Source organism: Haplochromis burtoni, unplaced genomic scaffold (assembly GCF_018398535.1).
Source record: "Haplochromis burtoni strain Fernald_Lab_line unplaced genomic scaffold, NCSU_Asbu1 Contig_6, whole genome shotgun sequence".
In the NCBI taxonomy this organism is placed as follows: Eukaryota; Metazoa; Chordata; class Actinopteri; order Cichliformes; family Cichlidae; genus Haplochromis; species Haplochromis burtoni.
The window spans coordinates 3,502,358-3,520,724 of record NW_024582367.1 but is presented as its reverse complement, the minus strand read 5'-3'; the positions used below and the strand labels follow the sequence as shown (position 1 = coordinate 3,520,724).

General features: G+C 38.6%; 1 protein-coding gene and 1 non-coding gene across 2 annotated transcripts; one reads left to right on the top strand and one right to left on the bottom strand.

Annotated features, from left to right (window-relative positions):
- Positions 1 to 118: 118 nt before the first annotated feature.
- On the top strand, positions 119 to 190 carry trnac-gca. Its single transcript has one exon. It is a non-coding gene; the product is annotated as a tRNA-Cys (tRNA).
- An 840-nt stretch (positions 191 to 1,030) lies between these two features.
- LOC102292815 (plexin domain-containing protein 1) lies at positions 1,031 to 16,680 on the bottom strand. Its single transcript, XM_005913620.3, has 13 exons — positions 16,112 to 16,680; positions 8,858 to 9,018; positions 5,497 to 5,640; positions 5,342 to 5,411; positions 5,119 to 5,241; positions 4,915 to 5,033; positions 4,685 to 4,784; positions 4,336 to 4,431; positions 4,164 to 4,245; positions 4,035 to 4,095; positions 3,832 to 3,949; positions 2,565 to 2,722; positions 1,031 to 1,819 (listed from the first exon to the last, which is right to left on the bottom strand). Exons 1-13 carry the CDS (start codon positions 16,185 to 16,187, stop codon positions 1,694 to 1,696), a joined length of 1,434 nt encoding a protein of 477 aa, XP_005913682.1. The 5' UTR covers positions 16,188 to 16,680; the 3' UTR covers positions 1,031 to 1,693.
- Positions 16,681 to 18,367: the final 1,687 nt, after the last annotated feature.

Sequence of the window (18,367 nt, the reverse complement as noted above, 5' to 3'; positions counted from 1 at the left end):
TATAATATATGTTGGGATTTATGAGTAAATGCAAGAAACAACTATCTAATACATTCAGCCTGTCAGTACTGAACATGTGGTATATTCATATAGCCAAAACTGGCCTCTTTCGTACATCGGGGGTATAGCTCAGTGGTAGAGCATTTGACTGCAGATCAAGAGGTCCCCGGTTCAAATCCGGGTGCCCCCTCTTTTCTTTCCTTGGTGACTTTTTGTCGTTGCGTTCGTATAAATAAATGTAATAGAAAACTTCACTGATTGCCTAGCGATATATGAAGTTTATTCCTTACTTAACGAACATAATCTCTACGAGTAGCCGTATGTCTTTTTGTCGCTTTTATGTTTCCCACCGCGTCTTAAAATACTATATTCCACCTTATCTAAAAGAAATTATTCAGGGGTTTACCACTAAATTAATTACATGTCCCAATGTGTACTTCTACTTTACTTTTTGATTTTGTCACCATTAGTTGTGTGGAAAATCTATTTTCTTATTAATCTGCAAAGTTTACAAGTATTTATAGACGTTGCAAGCGGTTAATATGCCTGTATGTTAGCAAAACTATCGGAATATCTGTCTCTGCTCGGTACACACCTTGATCTTTAAGCTCAATATAACAAATGATCACCTTGGCTGCGCTTGTCATGTGGAATTTCGTGTTGTGTTATGGCGCCATCCTGTGGCAATGCTGTGCACAGCCCTAAATACCTTACATTTTTGCAATTTTTAACCTATCATGGGACTTCAGCAAGGAAGGAGATACATTTCCATCCATCCCAGCTGTCTCAGGGCGAGACAGATGCATTTGCTGTAAAATAAATTTGCATAAAAAATGAATTCCATACATGCAGTCATTTTCAGTTGTTATCACAGCAGTGCTTAAGCTATAATGTAAATTTATTTTTAAAAATTAGATGCACATGAAGTATTAATGCCCACATAAGGTATTTCTCTAATAGCATCTTTAATGCTGTTTCCTTATATTTTAAGGCTCATTCATTTAGTTATAAAAATTGAAAACCATCTAAATAGATGTTAGTCACTCACCAGACTATGACCTTGAGATCAAAATCCAGACTCGTCACCAGCTTTTATTAGAAGACATTTAAACAGAAAGGTTCAAAGAAAACCCTCATAACACGTCTCTAAAATTCATCCAAACAACATACGTCCTTATAATCACTATCAGCTATAAAGCTAAATATCTGTCGTAGTGAAGTCCACATAGATATAACATTTTATGAACTCATCGTTGCTCGCGTAGAAGTTTCATGAAACAAAAGTGACTCCATAAAATGGATAAAAACAAAAAACACAGAGTAAAGTTGAGTGGTACATTGATTTGCAGTATGAAGGCTAGTTTAATTCATTCCCTGACAGGCCCTTGCATCATTGGCTTTTGGACATTTGCATCTCATCATTTCTGTACTGCCGTCTTCCTCTCAAACCCTCCAACCCTTAGATAATATGGCTAATCCCCTGTGTGATGGCAAACAGCAAAAGACACAGAGAAAGCTGGCAAGAGCTACAAGAGCAGTTACAGTAAACACTGTCCAGCCTCAAAGGTTGGAGTAAGGACATCTTGTGTTGATGGTCAGCCTGAATGTCCATATTCATCCTCCTGTAGTACCGCGGTTTTCCTCAAGATGGTGTCCTCTCTTCCACTGATTGAGTCCTGCAAGTCCTAGACCCTTAGCAGCAGTGCTCAGCTTCAATGAAACCTTCCTTTTCATGGCCCCCGAGCTCGACTTCAGCATAACTGGAGTGACAGCCCTGATTGCGGAACTTCATAGAGGGCCAGTAGTTATTGGTGCGCCGCTGCAGACAGAGAAACAGTAGTAGGTAAAGACCACCTAGCAGGCAAATGGGAAGATGCAGGCTTCAACCATAGACGGCATAAAAGATGAAATTAGCCACTGCGATGCCTATTGCACATCCATAAATCCCCTAAACTTTACTGCAAGTGCTTTTATGAATTTTAAAGGTGAGTGTTTTCAAGTCAAGAGTGGGTTTTACTGTGAAGCCACAAGCTCATTGACCCATTGGAGCTTAAAGATCATCAGGAGAGTGTTTCCAGTGTTCAGGGCTGTTTTGTCACAGACTTCTGCAAGTCTTTTTGCAGACACATGAACATCACCCACTTCTCATTCATCAGGTGAATCTGTCATTTCATTGACCTGTGAAATAAACTGGTCACCCAGTGACAGAGTATGCATGCTTACACGTTTCACCTGTCTGAAGTCTGGTAGTTATGTAGACATTATAAAAGATGGACATAATTTCCAGGTTTAAAAGGGAAGCCAATGCAGAAGTGCCTTAAATCTACATTCCTTTTAATACCAGCATCAATGATGTATTTCAACAGTGGCTTAAAACAACTTCAATGTGCATTACCACCACCATCTGACCATAGCAGTATATTACAGCCCACCAGGTCAAAGTGAAATTAAGGGAAAACATATATTTTAAGACAAGAAAAGGTCCTCTATATTTTAAAAGAAAATTAAAGTCTGTGACCATCCCTACTGCAGAGGGAATGAGAGCTGGATGTTGTTTTTCTGACCTGCATGAGGTAGAATGGTGGAGCCACTGTGGGATGTGTGTTGATGTAGTAAACAGCCAGTAAGGTGAGAGCTACAAGCAGAACTAGAGCAGCCACAACGCCTGCGATGATGGCCGTGTTCTCTGTCATCCCGTTGTTTGGAGGGCTCGTCTGTATATCTGAAAGGAAGGAAGATTGTTGCTCCTGTTAAAGCATTTCTAAATATAGAAATGCCTAGGTAGCTAACTATGGACTTTACTTTGGAAAACTCTGTGGCCAACTTCCTAAAACTAAGTGGGGACGATTTTCGTTTTCAAATTAAAAAAAAAAGAAAGAAATTCATGTTGACTTGTTTGTATTTACAGTAAATCTCCCCAAAATCTGTATACACAGAAAATCAACAGAAAAACATTAAAAAACAATCATCAGTCTCTTCCCAAAGTCCACATGGAAAAACAAATATTTGACTACTTTACTGTTGGACTTTATTAGAGTTGAGTTTGACACTTACATAATCTTTATTTAACTATGATAATAGAACACATGAGATTTAAAATCAGTGGGTTCTTAATTAGCAGAATTTATACAAATAAATAAGTAGAAACATATAGATGAACTTAAAATTTTTGAACATATTGAATGAATAAATTGTGGTCCTAGGATTGATCCCTGGGGCCTACCCCTGGTTAGATTACAAGCTTTGGAAATCATAGCTTCTGCTCACACACTTCTAATGGTTTCTTCTGATTATTACTGTCAAAAATGAAAATTTAGTTATTCATAAAAAGTGTCCAAGCCAATGCAACAGAAGGCACTCCTATTTGCTTAGGTAGATTTGATTTTACATAAACATGTCTTTGAAAAGATCTACACAAAATCTCATATATAAATACATAGATAAGTTCAGCAATTATTAGTCATAATTTTATAGTGAGACTAGTTTTATGGTAAGCTTTCTGTTATTGTTATTTTTTACATTCTGAAAATGTTTGCAAAGATGTACAAGTTTAAATCTGACACAGATTTAGGGGCTATCTACTGTTTATATTGAGTCGTGCAGCTGGTACCTGAATGCTTATGCTCTCTATGGAAATTCAGCTTTAATTCTGTAAGGCTCAGAAGTCAGAGAGCTACTAGTAATTCTGCTTCTCCTTAATCTATTCACAAAGGGTCACATTTTGCATGATCCCCCCCAAAAAATAAACAATTAAATATTCCTTCATTAATCCTTCACCAGTTGTGGGACTGAGTTTTTGCTGAAATACCAGCACTGTATTTTCCAACTCACCCCTAGTAACAGGCTGTTCTTCAAGCACTGAAACGGTTGGACCTGGAGAGGAGTGATTAAGGGAGCTCATAGTTGCTTCAGGTAGAACTGTGTTGTAGTCCTCACACATGCCTTTAGCCTGAGTGAATGCCGAAAAGAATGACTCAGGAATCAGTAACAAAGCTGCTCATCTCTCTCTTGTGTAATATGGTAATGAGTCTCACCTCTTCAGGGCAGTTGTAATCCAGCCACTCTTGTCTATGTCGGTCTATACCATCAGAACATCTAGAAATGAAAAGCAAAGTGAGAAAAGGCAAGAATCTCATAACATCACGAATTGAACTTTGTCTTACCGTTGAAGTGTGTTGCACCAGCCACAGCTGCTTGTCAAGTTGGATGTTAGGCAGAGATCACAGGATGTGTGTTGAAGACAAGCTGGGGAACGGGAATCGCATCATTACGCAGTTACGGGGTGAGTAATGAGGCTAGGCTGTCGAACAAAAACTAGTTTGAAACAGAACTTACTGGGCAGAGGTGTGAACTCAAAAGCTGATCCGCTCACAATCTTTGTGGTGTCAATGGCAACACGATGATACTCATAGATAGTACGCCGCTTTGCTTCTATCAAGACAAAAATTGAATGTCAGCCTTTCTTCTGTATTAAGTCTCATGTGAAAACTTAAAATGAAGTCTGTTCTCCATGTTTCTGAGAGGGGACTAACTCCTGTTCAAATTGAACTACTTGTAATGGAAAGTATTTAGTTTCTGCTTTTACTCCTCTGCCTTAACTGGCTTAATAATTTACTAAAATATGAATAATTACTTTAAATTAACAGTAGAGGAAGCATCTCTTTTTTATTTTAAAGGAACTGACCTGACAGCAGTGATGTAGGGAGGTGTCCCATGAAAGCGTCAGATAGTCCAACTTTCAGCGGATGCTCAGTAGAATTTATTTCCTCCACTGGCAATGGGATCTCAAAAAAGAACAGAAGTTTGTTTTGACACTGGTAAACCTGACATTCAAGCTGAGCTGTGTTTTTTACAAAATATTGAAGTGGTGGAATTATATTTTTTGCTACATCTGATTAAAAATACATAACTTACATCTTTGTAGTTGAAAACAATTGTTCCATTTTTGTGGAGCGCTGCCTGGAAAGTAAAAGGCCCCGCTGCCTCTCGGTCCTTTAACCGCACTTTGTCCCACTGCACGACAAATAAATTTCCTGGGCAAAGCAGTATACAAAGGCCAGTCAGAGATACCCAGGAGCTCCCAAACTCTAGAGACTTCATAGAGGAACCTTTACCTACCATTATCCGAGTACCTCACTGTTGAATTTTTAGTAAAGCTAGGGTCAAAATTGGCCATGAGGGGAGCGACATACTGGGTGGCGGTTAGCATTCTGTGAGTTATTTCACCCATGTAGATGAAACCTGAAGAGAAACATTAAGAGAAGTGAACTGTTAAAGATTTTAAAAACACCTCTACCTCATGGTCGAACAGCACATCTTTAAACTGAAGCATGTGACCTACCTCCAGTTGCTATAATAATTTGTCTCAAGTAGTGCCCATAGAAGGGGAAATCAAAGGAGAGTGCCACTCTCTGTGAATAAGAAGACATGTCAGATGTGGTTAAATCTGTCTGTAAATCAGACATTAGTGCTTGAATGTGCGAACGCTCATCTCACCGCTGCCTGTCGATGTGCGTTGGACAGTATGCCATGAATTCTGACTTGGTTTTTGTGCAGGTTGTCCATATCCACCCACAAGCTTGCAGTCTGTGTGTCTGTTGGACCAAAACTCTGCCATCTGTAGTACTTCTGGGAGTCCTCCTGAGAGAAAGAGGTCACTCATTAGACAAGTTTCCTGAATACATTAATCATGGTGAGGTAGTTTAGAGTAGGTCTCTGTATGAAATAGACTGATTTGTATTGAAATCAATGAGTTACTACAGGACTGGATAATTCAAAATGTATACATTTTGGGTAGCTCTAGCCACTCCAAAATAAAGATGCGTAGTTTTCAATCTTGTTTTATGTACATTTTAAACTAGTAGTCTAAAGGATTGCTACGTGCATTTCCATATAATAATAACAAATGAAAAAAATAGAACATCTTACCCTTTTACATATCTCTGAGAAGAAATCTTATCAAAGAGAACTCATCTTTATGAACATTTGGGGGATTTTTGCATCCTATTGTACCAGTTTCTAATAGCTAATCAAAACATTTATTGTCGTTCTAAACAGATTTCTTACATTTGTGTTTGTACAAGGTACTTTTTTTAAAATTACCTTCTTCAGAACTTGACTTTCACCAACAGGAGGCAGCATTTTGTGAGTTGGTTTGTTGAGATTTTCCAGTGTTTACATTTTGATATATATGTTTTAAGCTACTCTATTTCCTCTGCTCTTAATGGCTTACTTAGTTAAATAAAGCTTATAATTATTCGCTGCACCATATTGTAGTACAGGTATTACAGGTATTATTACTGGTATTAGATGAAAGTACAGTCTTACCTTTTTTCCTCTTTTTTGTGAAAAATATTTAGGTTAGTGTAAGAGTGAAGTGAAAAAAACCCCACTATTTAGTTGATCAGCTCAAAAATAATGTGAAAAAAGCAAAAATGTCTTATTTTGAAAAAACAACTGGGATAAAACTCAGTGAGTCATGCAGGGATTTTTCCCTTCAGTCCTTCCCACATAGTGCCACTTGATGGAGCTGTTTACACATTGGCTTTGACAACAAGCACTTGTGTCTTCATACAGATCTCCAGTCTTGATGGCATTATTAATGTATAGCATAGTTGAAGGTGACAGAGAGCAATGGTTCTGGGGTTTAGTATGGGCTCAGAAAGTGGAGCAGTTAAATGCAGCTCCGGCTGCTCCACTTACAGCAAGTGACCCACTTTTTTCTTCCATCTCCACTGCCTGACACCAGCCTGTATTTTCTAGGGGGATTCTAGGTGAGGAGAATAATCATTTATTTTCCCTCACAGCTGACTGACTTATTGAAGTGACTCTGATTGGACAGGAGATGGAGGGTTTTGGAAATTGGGATCAGGCCTCCCCCTAAAAAAGCAGCAGCAGCAGCATTATAACAGGGTTACTTGTGATCCAATCCAAGTGAGTCACACACACATGCACATACTCGTGCGCAGCCATGCTTAAACAAACACTGTAAGCTGGCAACACAAGTATGTGGTCTGTTTTCAATTTGAATTGTAGGGAGAGGAAGAAAAAAACGTAGAACACAATTTATTTGGGCTAATTTTTACTGAGGCTGATTGAAGTGAAAGATGAGTCTAGGAGGTAAGACACTCATAAAACCTCATCCCATGCACTAAAAACACACACACGCAGACACACACTTCTAAAATAATGACTGGAAAATGGCACAGGACAGTGATGTGCTACAGGCTTTACCTTTGACTAAACTTTATTTTTTCTGGCTTGGCAGTAGCTACTTGACTTGTCAGCACAATATCATTACCAAAGCCATTTACAGTTAGAGTTTGCCTCACATTTATCTCTTCATATTGTCATACACAGATAACAATGAGCTATATTAAAGGTTAAAATGTTGTTAGGGGTCAGCACACCAACCTGTGATACCCCACCCTATGGTTAGGTTAATTCTGCAGCGTTCGTGAAAGTAACTTGTTTCTTGGTTTAAAGATTATAATAACCATGTAAACATCACTATATTGATTGACACTAAAGATTCTTTGGCTTTGGTGTAATGGATGGTTTAGTTTTCCTAAAATAAGTAGGGGATATTTATCCCTCAGGCTAATGTCATTTTAAGTTGGCAGCTATTAATGCCCTTTTTCTTGCAGAACCAATAAATATAAGAATTCTCATTTCTGTAATTCAGCTGACAATGACTTGCACAGCTGTGTTGACCTCATTCTCACTGGTCACAGTTTTTGGGGCAGTTTTTCTCATGCTCTTACTGGTTGTAGCTCTGTGGCTGTACAGTTTTCTACAAAAATGAGCCCTCCATAAGGAAGTATTATGCAGTTTAGGCTAATTTTAGCATAATTTTAGTAGAGTTAGATAATACAATACAAACAGCACATTCTGAAGTCATATGCAGTGACGCAGTCTCAACATACAAACTTAGCAACAAAACTGACTCTGTAGACAGTTCCTCTGTAGAACTTTTAAAGTTCAAGACAGTACAGTTAGAAAATGGCTGAATAATATGGGTTGTTTGGACTGCTCTTCTCTCTAGAAAGAACATAACAGCATGCTAAGGTTTGCACAGTTGCAATCCTAAGTGCCCGTTGGAAACATAAAACCAAATTGAAGATGTTTGGTTATTATGCACAGTGCCATGTTTGCAAAAAACCAAACACAGCATATCTGCTCAACAGAAAACCTCATACCAACTTAGAGTTATGACAGCTGAAAGTGGCTCTATAAGAAACTGTTGGCGGTTTTGGCCATCGCAGTCTTACAAAAGGTTTGCCAACACAAAAACATCTGTTTTATTCTAAATAGGACCATAATTTTCTAAATGAACATTATTCTCAATTGAAAAAGAGTTGGCCATCTAAGAAAAGATAAGATAAGATAACCTTTATTAGTCCCAGACGGGGGAAATTTGTTTTGTTACAGCAGAAAGTGGACAGTGCAAAGTTAGAGAACACTGGAATACAATAAGAATAAGATAAACAATTAAGACAGTAAAGACATTAGGAAAGTGTTTACTTTGGTATGAAATCGACTGATATAAAGCTCACTTTCTCATGGCCATCTATACAGCTGGACCACAACCAGAGCAGATGCCCCCTGCTGGCCATTAGAGAGATTGAAAGCTTAAGGAACAGCTATACGCTGTGTAGCTTTAGCTTCAAGCATAGGCATGATGTCATTATTTTAGAGCTTACATTAAACTTGATATTTACTGTATGTGTTGTAAGTAAAAGAGCAATGGGAGCGTCATTTCTATGAACAGAATTTAGGCCATATTAAAATAGTTGATTTTCCTACTGTCACTATTGTAATCTAAGGTCTTAGCCATGAATCAGTCATTGCATCTCACCACTATGCGAGTCATGTTGTCAGGCAGGGGACTGATATCAACTCCTCCTCCTCCTTCAGCCTGTGAGCTGCGGGCTTCCCTGTGTTTGTGTGGGGTCTGCTGGTCTCTCCTGGTTCTGTGAAAACTGGACGGATCTTCCAAAGCAGTTCCACTCCATGCATCTAGAACAACACAAGCAGCAGCACACACATACATGCAGATTCATTCACGATGATGTACTTCTTGTGGATTTAATCCATGAATAAATACTCTCACCACATAATCTCTCACCTGTTGTTAACCATCAATTTGAGACATAAGAGTTCAACAAACAAAAAGCCACAGACTTGCTTACTAAATCACAATTACTTTGAGGAAAAACAAGATAATGTAATTATCTCTCAAAATGTGTGAAAACTGTCTTGTAAAATGTAGTTTTTATAGACATTATAATGACTTTGACTTTAAACTCTGTGGTCACATCTGTTCTTTATTGGTTACCATAATCTGGATCATTAACAGGCATACATATCTAAAGAAAATTAAATCCATGTTTAGAGGTCACGGAGCAATAACTCACACAGAGACAGAAATAAGATCAGCACAAACAACACCGTAGATTTTCTATACATCTGTCATGCAGAAATAGGGGCATGATTCCTTTTTAATCATGTGGTGCCAACATTGTTCTTTGTTCAAATAATCCCTGTGTATGTACAAAAGGATTGTGGGGGTTTGTCTGTGTGTGCATCTTTTTAGAGCACTCACATCTCTACTGACCACCTACATTTGTGTGGGCTTTCGTGACATCTGCTTAACAGATCATAGATGGCTGTTTATGTTTTTTTCAACCGATCTATGACTCACTGTCCACATTTTTAGTTGGCAGTTGCAAAATCAGCAGAACTCACTGATAGTTCAACAGGGTTAAGAGCTCATTATTCCCTCTGAAACAGAGGGATTAAATTCCCTTTGCTGTCTGGTTCTGAGCTGTTAGTTCACTGAACTGAGCTATTAATTAACAGCATGTTATGAACATTCCCTTCAGTGTGAGAAAGATGAACCCCGTCTCGAAGTTATGGCCAAAATTATGTGGATAACCCCCCCTCCCTTCAGTCTGGAGCTGTTTTATTGGATTGACAGTTTGTTCTGATTAAAATGTTAATGCCAGATTATAAGTTTAGCAGTAGTTTGTATTCCTCCCCTGTCTCATCTAACATGAAAGGCCTGTGTACAAAAAAATAGGCCTGTAAAAAATGTTTTTCACCGTTTGTTGTTGAAGAACTGCACAAACCCCCAACCATGACCCCATCCTGCAGCTCTGGTATGAACTGAAAACTTTGACTGTGATCCTAAGATGACCTAAGATCAAAGGCTGGACTTGCTAACGTGCTTGAAAGTGAGATTGGCAGGAAAGCAAATCGCTGCTGCATAGGCATAGCTTTGTAACCTTCCAGTTTCTTAACACAGGCGGTAAATTAACTATTAGTAGTTTTACTAGTACTTTTTTCACAGTCATCTATACAATCAGACTTCGTGTTGTGACCAGTGGAGTCAATCTCTGGTGGGGGAGAGGGGAGCTGCTTTAAGGCACTTCTGCGTTGACATTGCTTTCCATCTTTTATATAGACATGTAGACTATATTAATACAAAAACTACAATGAATATTTATGACTAACTCACACCTACTCATAAAGACTGAAAAAGATGGATGTAGTTCCTGGGTTATAATGTATCTTAAAACTGCATTCTTTTTAACGATCACCAGGGGGAAATACATGTGGTTGCAAAAAGAAGAGAAAGTGGCCCTCGTCCCAGGCCTCTGTAAACACTTTGCTGATGAGTTTATGGGCTCAGTCGCTCATTTTGTGTCATACTGAATAAAATAAAATAAAATAAAATTTGTCAGAAAGAAGGATTATCTAGCACCTTGGCGTACAACTCAGGTTGAGGCTTGATAATGGGACTTCACAAGCCAACGTGTCACGGTGGCTATGACCTTATAGTTTTTGTGCACCTAATATAGTTAAACTTAGTTTTATATATATAAAAAAAAGAAAATTAGAAAGTTGTGGCTTCAACATCAAAAGGTTCCTGTCCGGTTTTAAAGCCCAACATTAACTGCCTGTATTTTGATTGTTTTGCTGATTCAAAAAACATGCACTCCACAAAGTTATACCTGATACCACACAAACAGAGAGTGCATAAAATAAATATATATAAAATGTTAATTTTTCTAAAGTAAGAATGATATTAAATTAAAAAGTCTTAAGGGACAAAATAGGACAAGTGAAAAAGAGAGGTTATTACACACTCGGGGGAGATTGTGCTAATGAGGAATCTTGTTTGATTATGGTGCGGTGGAAGCTAATTTCACTGCTGCAGAACAAAAAGCTTCTAACTGGGTCAGATTGGCACTTATCATCATCATCACTAAACAGCGGAGGAGGCTTCAAACAGCAGAGTTAAACAATGAGGAGGAGCTTTGAGGAGTAGGAAAACTGAAAAGGGGAGTTCAGGGGCTGCACACAAGTTAGCGCAGTTTAGGCTACAGTCTAATAGACCATGACTATACTTAGATTTTTCCTGCCACCCTTACAATAGGTCACTTTGAGATTTGCTTTACAGATCTTCCAAGTGTTCACATTTTCTTTCCTGAAACATCGTTAACCTTATCTAACTGTCTGCATGTGGGGCTGGATGAACTTCAACATCAAAAGTGTGCTGGGCTTTGCATAAGGACCTGGACTTAAGACAGGCCTCAGTAGCATCATGTCTGGCAGACACATGTGCGTGTGGACCCTGCACTGGGAATGTGCAAACTGGTGCAAAAAAAAAAAAAAAACCTATGCTGATGAATGGTCTAATTGTTGACGCGACAGATATGATGTGTGACAGATGTACGGGTGAATAGTCAGTGGCTTCACTGCAAAAATGCCCTCTGATGTTGCTGCTAAATAAAATCAAAGGCATGAAACACATTCTGACAGTCCTTTGAATTTACATCTATGCATCTGCAGGATGTCAGATTTTCTGCTTTTTTTAGCCAACCTCACATATCCAACAGCAGAAAATCCTTATTTCTGTGCCAAGTCTGTTGACTTGATTAAGAAACATTAAATCCCTTAACAAATGCTTGCTATTTTGAGGAGATGGCACCTGCATGGCAGCGGTGTCCACTGTACCTTCACATGTGTCTGCATTGCAGCAACCGCCACAAATCTAGTGGGTGTTGTCAAACTAGGACACAGCCTGATGAACCATATACATTGCTCTGTTGATACATGGATTGTATTCATTCATGCCAGTACCATGTTACACACTCCTATTTCCATTTCTCTCATTTTTTGCTCTATTTTTTTCCTTTATAAGTATGAAAATGCAAAGCTGTAATATAATAACAATATAAACACACAAACCTTTTATTTATCCTTATAATTTACCTCATTATCTGTTGTCAAAGACAGATATCTAAGAAACACAACAGGGTATATTTTCTTCTGTATGAAAGTATTTTTTGAAGGCTCTACAAAAACCAGAGCCACGTTCCTAAACTGAGACAAAAGCTAAATGGCCTTTCAGTCTGCTCAGATGGATCAAGTCCATGGGCGAAAAATACATTTCTTCTGAAAACAATATTTTCCTGGGTAAATGTGCAACACTTTGAAGTTTGAGTACAGGCGGGAATACATCGAGGGCATGCACTTGGTCAATGAAGGGGAAAGAGAATTATCTGCAGGCCCATCAACAGAGAACAAAAGGCCAACATCTTTGCTCCAGAGACAGACACACTGAAGAGAGTGAACTATTGTGCACTGTCCAAACACAGCACACGAGAGCAGATTAAATCTCAAGATACAATCGAAGTCTTGACCCTATCACTCTTTTCTAGTGGTGGAAATGAGACACAGTATTACGTGCTTTGTCAGGACAGGGATTAGGGAACAATAATCACAAGACGAGGTCATCGCTTGTCGACTCAGTATAGTTCAGTGCAGTGGTTTTATTATTTTGGATTTTAAAAGGGTGATCTGTGTTAAAACCAGCCTGGAGCTAGTAGCGTGGGAGGACCTATTTGGCACCTTATCCTCAGAACAGCAGTAACCATAACACACAATCGCAAACACTAGCAGCTGGAATGATAAAGACCTGAAAATAAATAGAAAAATGTGGTGTTTAGATTAATGTGCACAAATTGACAAGGGTCAGTTGTTTATGTTTTTGAACAGATCTTTCATTTTCAGTCCAGATGACATATGATTTGAGTTTGCAGATGTGCTTGGCCAGTTGTAGTTAACTGTTTATTTAGTGCTTTAATATTTATAGTCATAAATCTGAGATTACCTTAGTAAGAAATGTGCAGTAGCAACCAAGAAATGACTTCAGAGGAAAATAATGTTCTGCCCCTTGAAATGATAAGTGCAGCCGATCAGATTAAAATCAAAATAGTCTTGTATAGATGCCACATTGTTTAAAAAACTCTTAATAGTGCAAATCCATCTACATGAGGCAAATGTTAACCACATGGGGCTAAGAGGTAGTCTCACGTTTTAACGTCTAACTTAATAAATACACAAAAGTTTAAATTAATGATTTAGCAATGACCATCTATTGGAAAATGCTGTTTTGTATTTGAAAGCAATTTTCCACAACTTATTATTAATATAAATGAAAGCCACAATGTATATTTATAGTCTTTATATATCTGTGCATTCCCTTTTTCTGTTGTAAATACTGTTAAAAACTTTAAATATTATTTCAGCTGCTCTTCTCCCGCCTACTGATCTTTGGGTTGCAGTAGGTCAGCGAATCTCTTTTTGAACCATGTGTTTCTTGTGAGACCCACATGTGTTCACTTTTGTAAACTAGTTCCAATCAAAATGCGAGACATCATCTCAGTATGTGGAACGGCGGAACAAGGGACAAATATGCTGTGCATTCCCATATAAAGTGGGACATCTGGTAACCCTCGCTTCTGGAGTCCATTGCCAATTTTTGGAGGTTTCCGGAGTGTTCAGGCGATGTCCAGGCCAAGACTTTGTCCTCCGTCTTCTATTCATTGTTTGTTATGCAGAAAAGCTTTTTCAGCTAAGAAAAAGCTAAAAAATCGTCAGGTTTAAAAAAACTACCCTTTGGCTAATGTCTGTTTGGCTCTTCGTGCAGATTGTTTGCCTGTACCAGAATCTGCTCAAACATGATTGGTCATTATGAACTTGGACTACAAATGGAAACTATAGAGGTAACACAGATCCAGTCCCTTATAGTGGTTACTTGTACATACATATAAATTAAAGCTACTTTGTCATTAAAGATCCTTGTGATTATAGTTTAGATTTCAAGCCAAGGGGGTTATCGCACAACTTTAGAAGTGCACGACTGTGCATACGAAACATAGGTTGCTGTCATTTGTTGACCAACAGAGGTCTTGCAGCAAAGGCATTTTTAAGCAAAAAACTCCCTGTTACCTTAAGACTTTTAAGCTCTGACACTGCATTATTGTTTGACTGACGTGTTTTAGCTTTTGACCTTTATCAGCATCATCAAAGCCATCAAGACCATAAAGTCAGACCTTTTCCTCTCCACCTTGAACGTAGGTGGTTGTGCCAGAAACCTATACTGTGCTTCTTCCATTAGGTTCTAGTTGGATTGGTTGTTGTGGAAATTTGGTTCAGCTAACATGAAGATGATTAGTGAATAAACTTGGGCTTCTCATCTAGTGCTTTTAGCCCAGATACCTGGGCCACATGTTGTTTGTATTTAAGATTAAATGGCAAAAGTTAGCATGCTAACATGCTAAGGATACTGACTGCTAAATACTGTTAGCACTGTTACTGCACGTTAGCAACTAGCATCTTTATAGACTCATAGTTACAGTGTTGCCTGCTTTTGCACAAACTCATTAGCACAGGTATTTTCCTGGTATTTTTCAGACAGATTTGATATAATATGATGATATCCTGCTTATAAAAGCAACACGTACATGGATATATCAGCATTCATAAAATCCACACATATCTTTTATGTGGTGTTTAACTTCTGTGAAATTTACGCTGAAATTTGCAGATGTGTAAACAGTCTTGATGGTCCTGACCTTTGAGAAAGTTGGGACAGCCATGTAGTCTTTTTACCTAACTCTGCTGTATTATTATCTGCTCTATAAAAGAGATTTGGCATCATCTGCAGTCAGGCGTTCCTTTGGATAAGTCATTGAGCGTGTAGTCATTTAATTACCAAGCTTCCAGCACTTCCTTTTTAGTATAGAGCTGTTCTACTTTCTGTTGAAACAGAACACTAAACTAAAAACGTCTGAGTTTACAGGGCCCAAATATGAATCCATCTTTACGAGGGAGACTCTAATAAATTGATCTGGATCACTGGTTTTGGAGTGTTAATAGGAAAGATGAGCCTGGACATTATACTGGACTTCATGTGACCGTATATTTGAGGAGATCTGTCTCTCTGTATGTCTGGTTGTCCTCTGCAGAGCTAGGCCCCTGATCAGAGGAACTGGGACCACAGGAGAGGCCAGAGAAACTAGAGCACTGCTGATTGTCGGAGGAGGAGGAGGAACAGCGGAAGAACGGGGGCTGGCTAAAAATAATATATCTCCAAGGAGAACAAAAATACATACATGCACACACGCACCAACACACACCTACAGATAGGATGGCAGAGGATCCATATACAGGAAATGCACAGAGCAGGTGATGAGACACAGTCTGAGATTAAACTTTCCAAATTTAAGAAATCCTAGCTCAGATGCTGTTCTCACTGACTGACTTTCATCTTTTACTTTGGAAATGAATCTTAAACCCTCAAATATTTATTTGTTAAAATCCAAAATTCTCATTCACAGGATCAGTATTATTAAAGCAAATGAACCCCAGACATTTATTTTCCCCCCTCCAAACTGGAAATACAGTTTAATAAGTTTTGGAATAGCATCATGAAAAGAGAGAGAAAATAAAAATCCAGACTCGCACACCATCTTTTATGTGCTTCCTGTGACTGACAGTGAGAACTACCACGAGACCAGTTAACTTCACGCATGCACGTATCCATAGACATGCCATAAAAAGTGCCAAAAAGCATTTTAAGCCTTCCATAGTTAGTGACAACAAATTCAGGTGTGTGTGTGTGCTATTAACTTTAACTGAGATTTTTAGAAGCTGTTTTGTGTGGCACTTGACAGTCTGTTGTGCAAAAAGGTAGTCGTAATGGTGCTGTTGTTTGTAGATCTGTATTGGGTGTTGACGTTAAAGAAAGGGGGCTTACCTTCATGCTCTTGAGCCCAGACTCTGCCTAGCTCAGCCTGGGAGAGACAGATGAGGAGAACAGCATAAAGCCCCATGTCCGGCTGACTCTTCTCCCTCCTTCCCCTTCTCTTAATCACTCCTTGTCTTCTTCTTCTTCTTTTCCCCAGTTTCCCCTCTCACTTTGTGTAAAGGAATGGGGCGCCTCACTCCACCACTCCCCCACCTTTCGTCTCTGTCTCTTCGCCTCTGCTCACCCACACAATTGCTGTTTCCTCACTTCAGCCAAGTTTTACTGCTTTTCTCCCTCCTCCTTTTTTGCCCTTGTTTGGCCCTCAGAATGCTGTCTCAGATGATCGGTCCATAACGCAGGAGAGATGATAAACAGCTGAGGTGAAGAGATGTGTTTTCTCTGTGCTCTTCCTTTGCTTCAGTCCCATTTCTATCTTTGAATTAGCTCTTCACTCGGTTGTCTCACCTCCTCCCCTCTGGATGTCTGTCTGTCTCGCTTGTGTTTTTCTGTTTTCTCCAAAACAGAGCTCTGGATTTTTGGAAGACTTCCCAAAATGAGGAAATATTTATGTATTTCTACATTTTTTTTCCTTTCCTTACACAGTAGAAAAAAAGGGGGTGTTGAAGATGGGAGGAGCATGTCTCCCCCATGTGGAAGCAAGCTGAACCAAAACAAATGTGGTAGTTAAATGGTTGGCGTTTTGAGAAGAACTTCCTCTGTAGTCTGTTACAGAGATAATGCACATTTTTAATTGAAAGGTTTGAAAAGAACTGTTTTTCTACTCTTGGTAGTAGAAGATTATTTGATGAGGTAAATTTGTTTTGTGTCCAACACTTGAAAAAGAAGAACCTGGAATTATTTAGGTGCTGTTGATAGTGGCGCTATGGTGACCATTTTTATTTCCCAGTTTCTTTTCCCTCTAGGAGTGCTATATAAGTCTCTGACAATTTCATTAGGTACAGATTGGTAGTTTGGTCTTCAGGACTATATGAATTTTTCGTGGAAAGAATTAAACAAGGAGCTGGAAAAATTCCTCAGACATTTTGGTCCATGATAGCATCACACAGTTGCTGTAGACTTCTTGGCTACAGCTCCATGATGAAAACTCCCATCTTATCTATTGGATTGCTGGATTTTATCAGAGCTTTTCCTGTGTTCACACTAGATGCCTGATATGTCTCTCAGAAAACCCTCTCAGAACTATGGGCCACTTCAGGAGGGAAAGACTGATGTCGGTGCTTTAAGTAAGTAATTAATTAAGCAAATATTGCAAATAAAAACTAACAAGCACACAACTTCGGTGTTAGCCTTGTGTGTAGTTTAGTAACTTCTTTATTTGTAGAAGAATTGCTGTTATGATACGTGCTGCACAGAGTCAGGCACGGAGAATTGATGATATGACTCAAACCTAGGGTTGGGCTGTCCTAAAATTTTGGATTTTGAATCTAACTGGTGCATGGATTTGGATGTGTATGTGTGTATGTGCTACTAATTTTGGACTGCTGTCCTTCGCGAACATAAAAGGAACTTTAATCTTTGTTGTCTTACTTTTCCTGGTTAATTAAATAAGAAAAACAATAATTAAATCATCTACTCTGACCACTAGCAGTTTATAAAGAGATAAAATTAAGATTATCTCTTTATAAACTGAACTATATTCATCTTATTCACGAGGCTCTGAACAATAGCCCGTTTTGGCCCATTGGTAAATTGGTAATTGCCCACCCCTGCCCTTACTCACACAAAGTAATTATGTTTAGGCACAAGAAACATCATCTGAAAGCACCTCACAAGTTTCTCCATCTGTCCCAATAGCATGTTACAGACAGCTGTCCACATAAAGAAAAAAAATCTCTAAAACTGAAGTTTTTTGCTTTTAGAGAGCTTACATCTTTTTCTTTTTAGTTTGTTTTTATTATTGGTCTTATATAAAGATAAAACACACAAGTATAAAACTAAAGAATAATTAAACTGAAATAACAGGTTTTGTGGCTGGCCTTATTTTATATCTCAATAAAAAAAAAACTAAATCATCGTCCTCACCTTTTCTAAAACGCACAGCAAATTTATGGAAGATTAATACACATTTGGTGCTCCAATGAGCATTTCTGTTAACAGGATTGGAAGTCAAGGTGTGTGTGCTTGTTGTAATAAGGGAACATGTCACACACTGAATTTGTGACATGTGTGTGTGTGTGTGTGTGTGTGTGTGTGTGTGTGTGTGTGTGTGTGTGTGTGTGTGTGTGTGTGTGTGTGTGTGTGTGT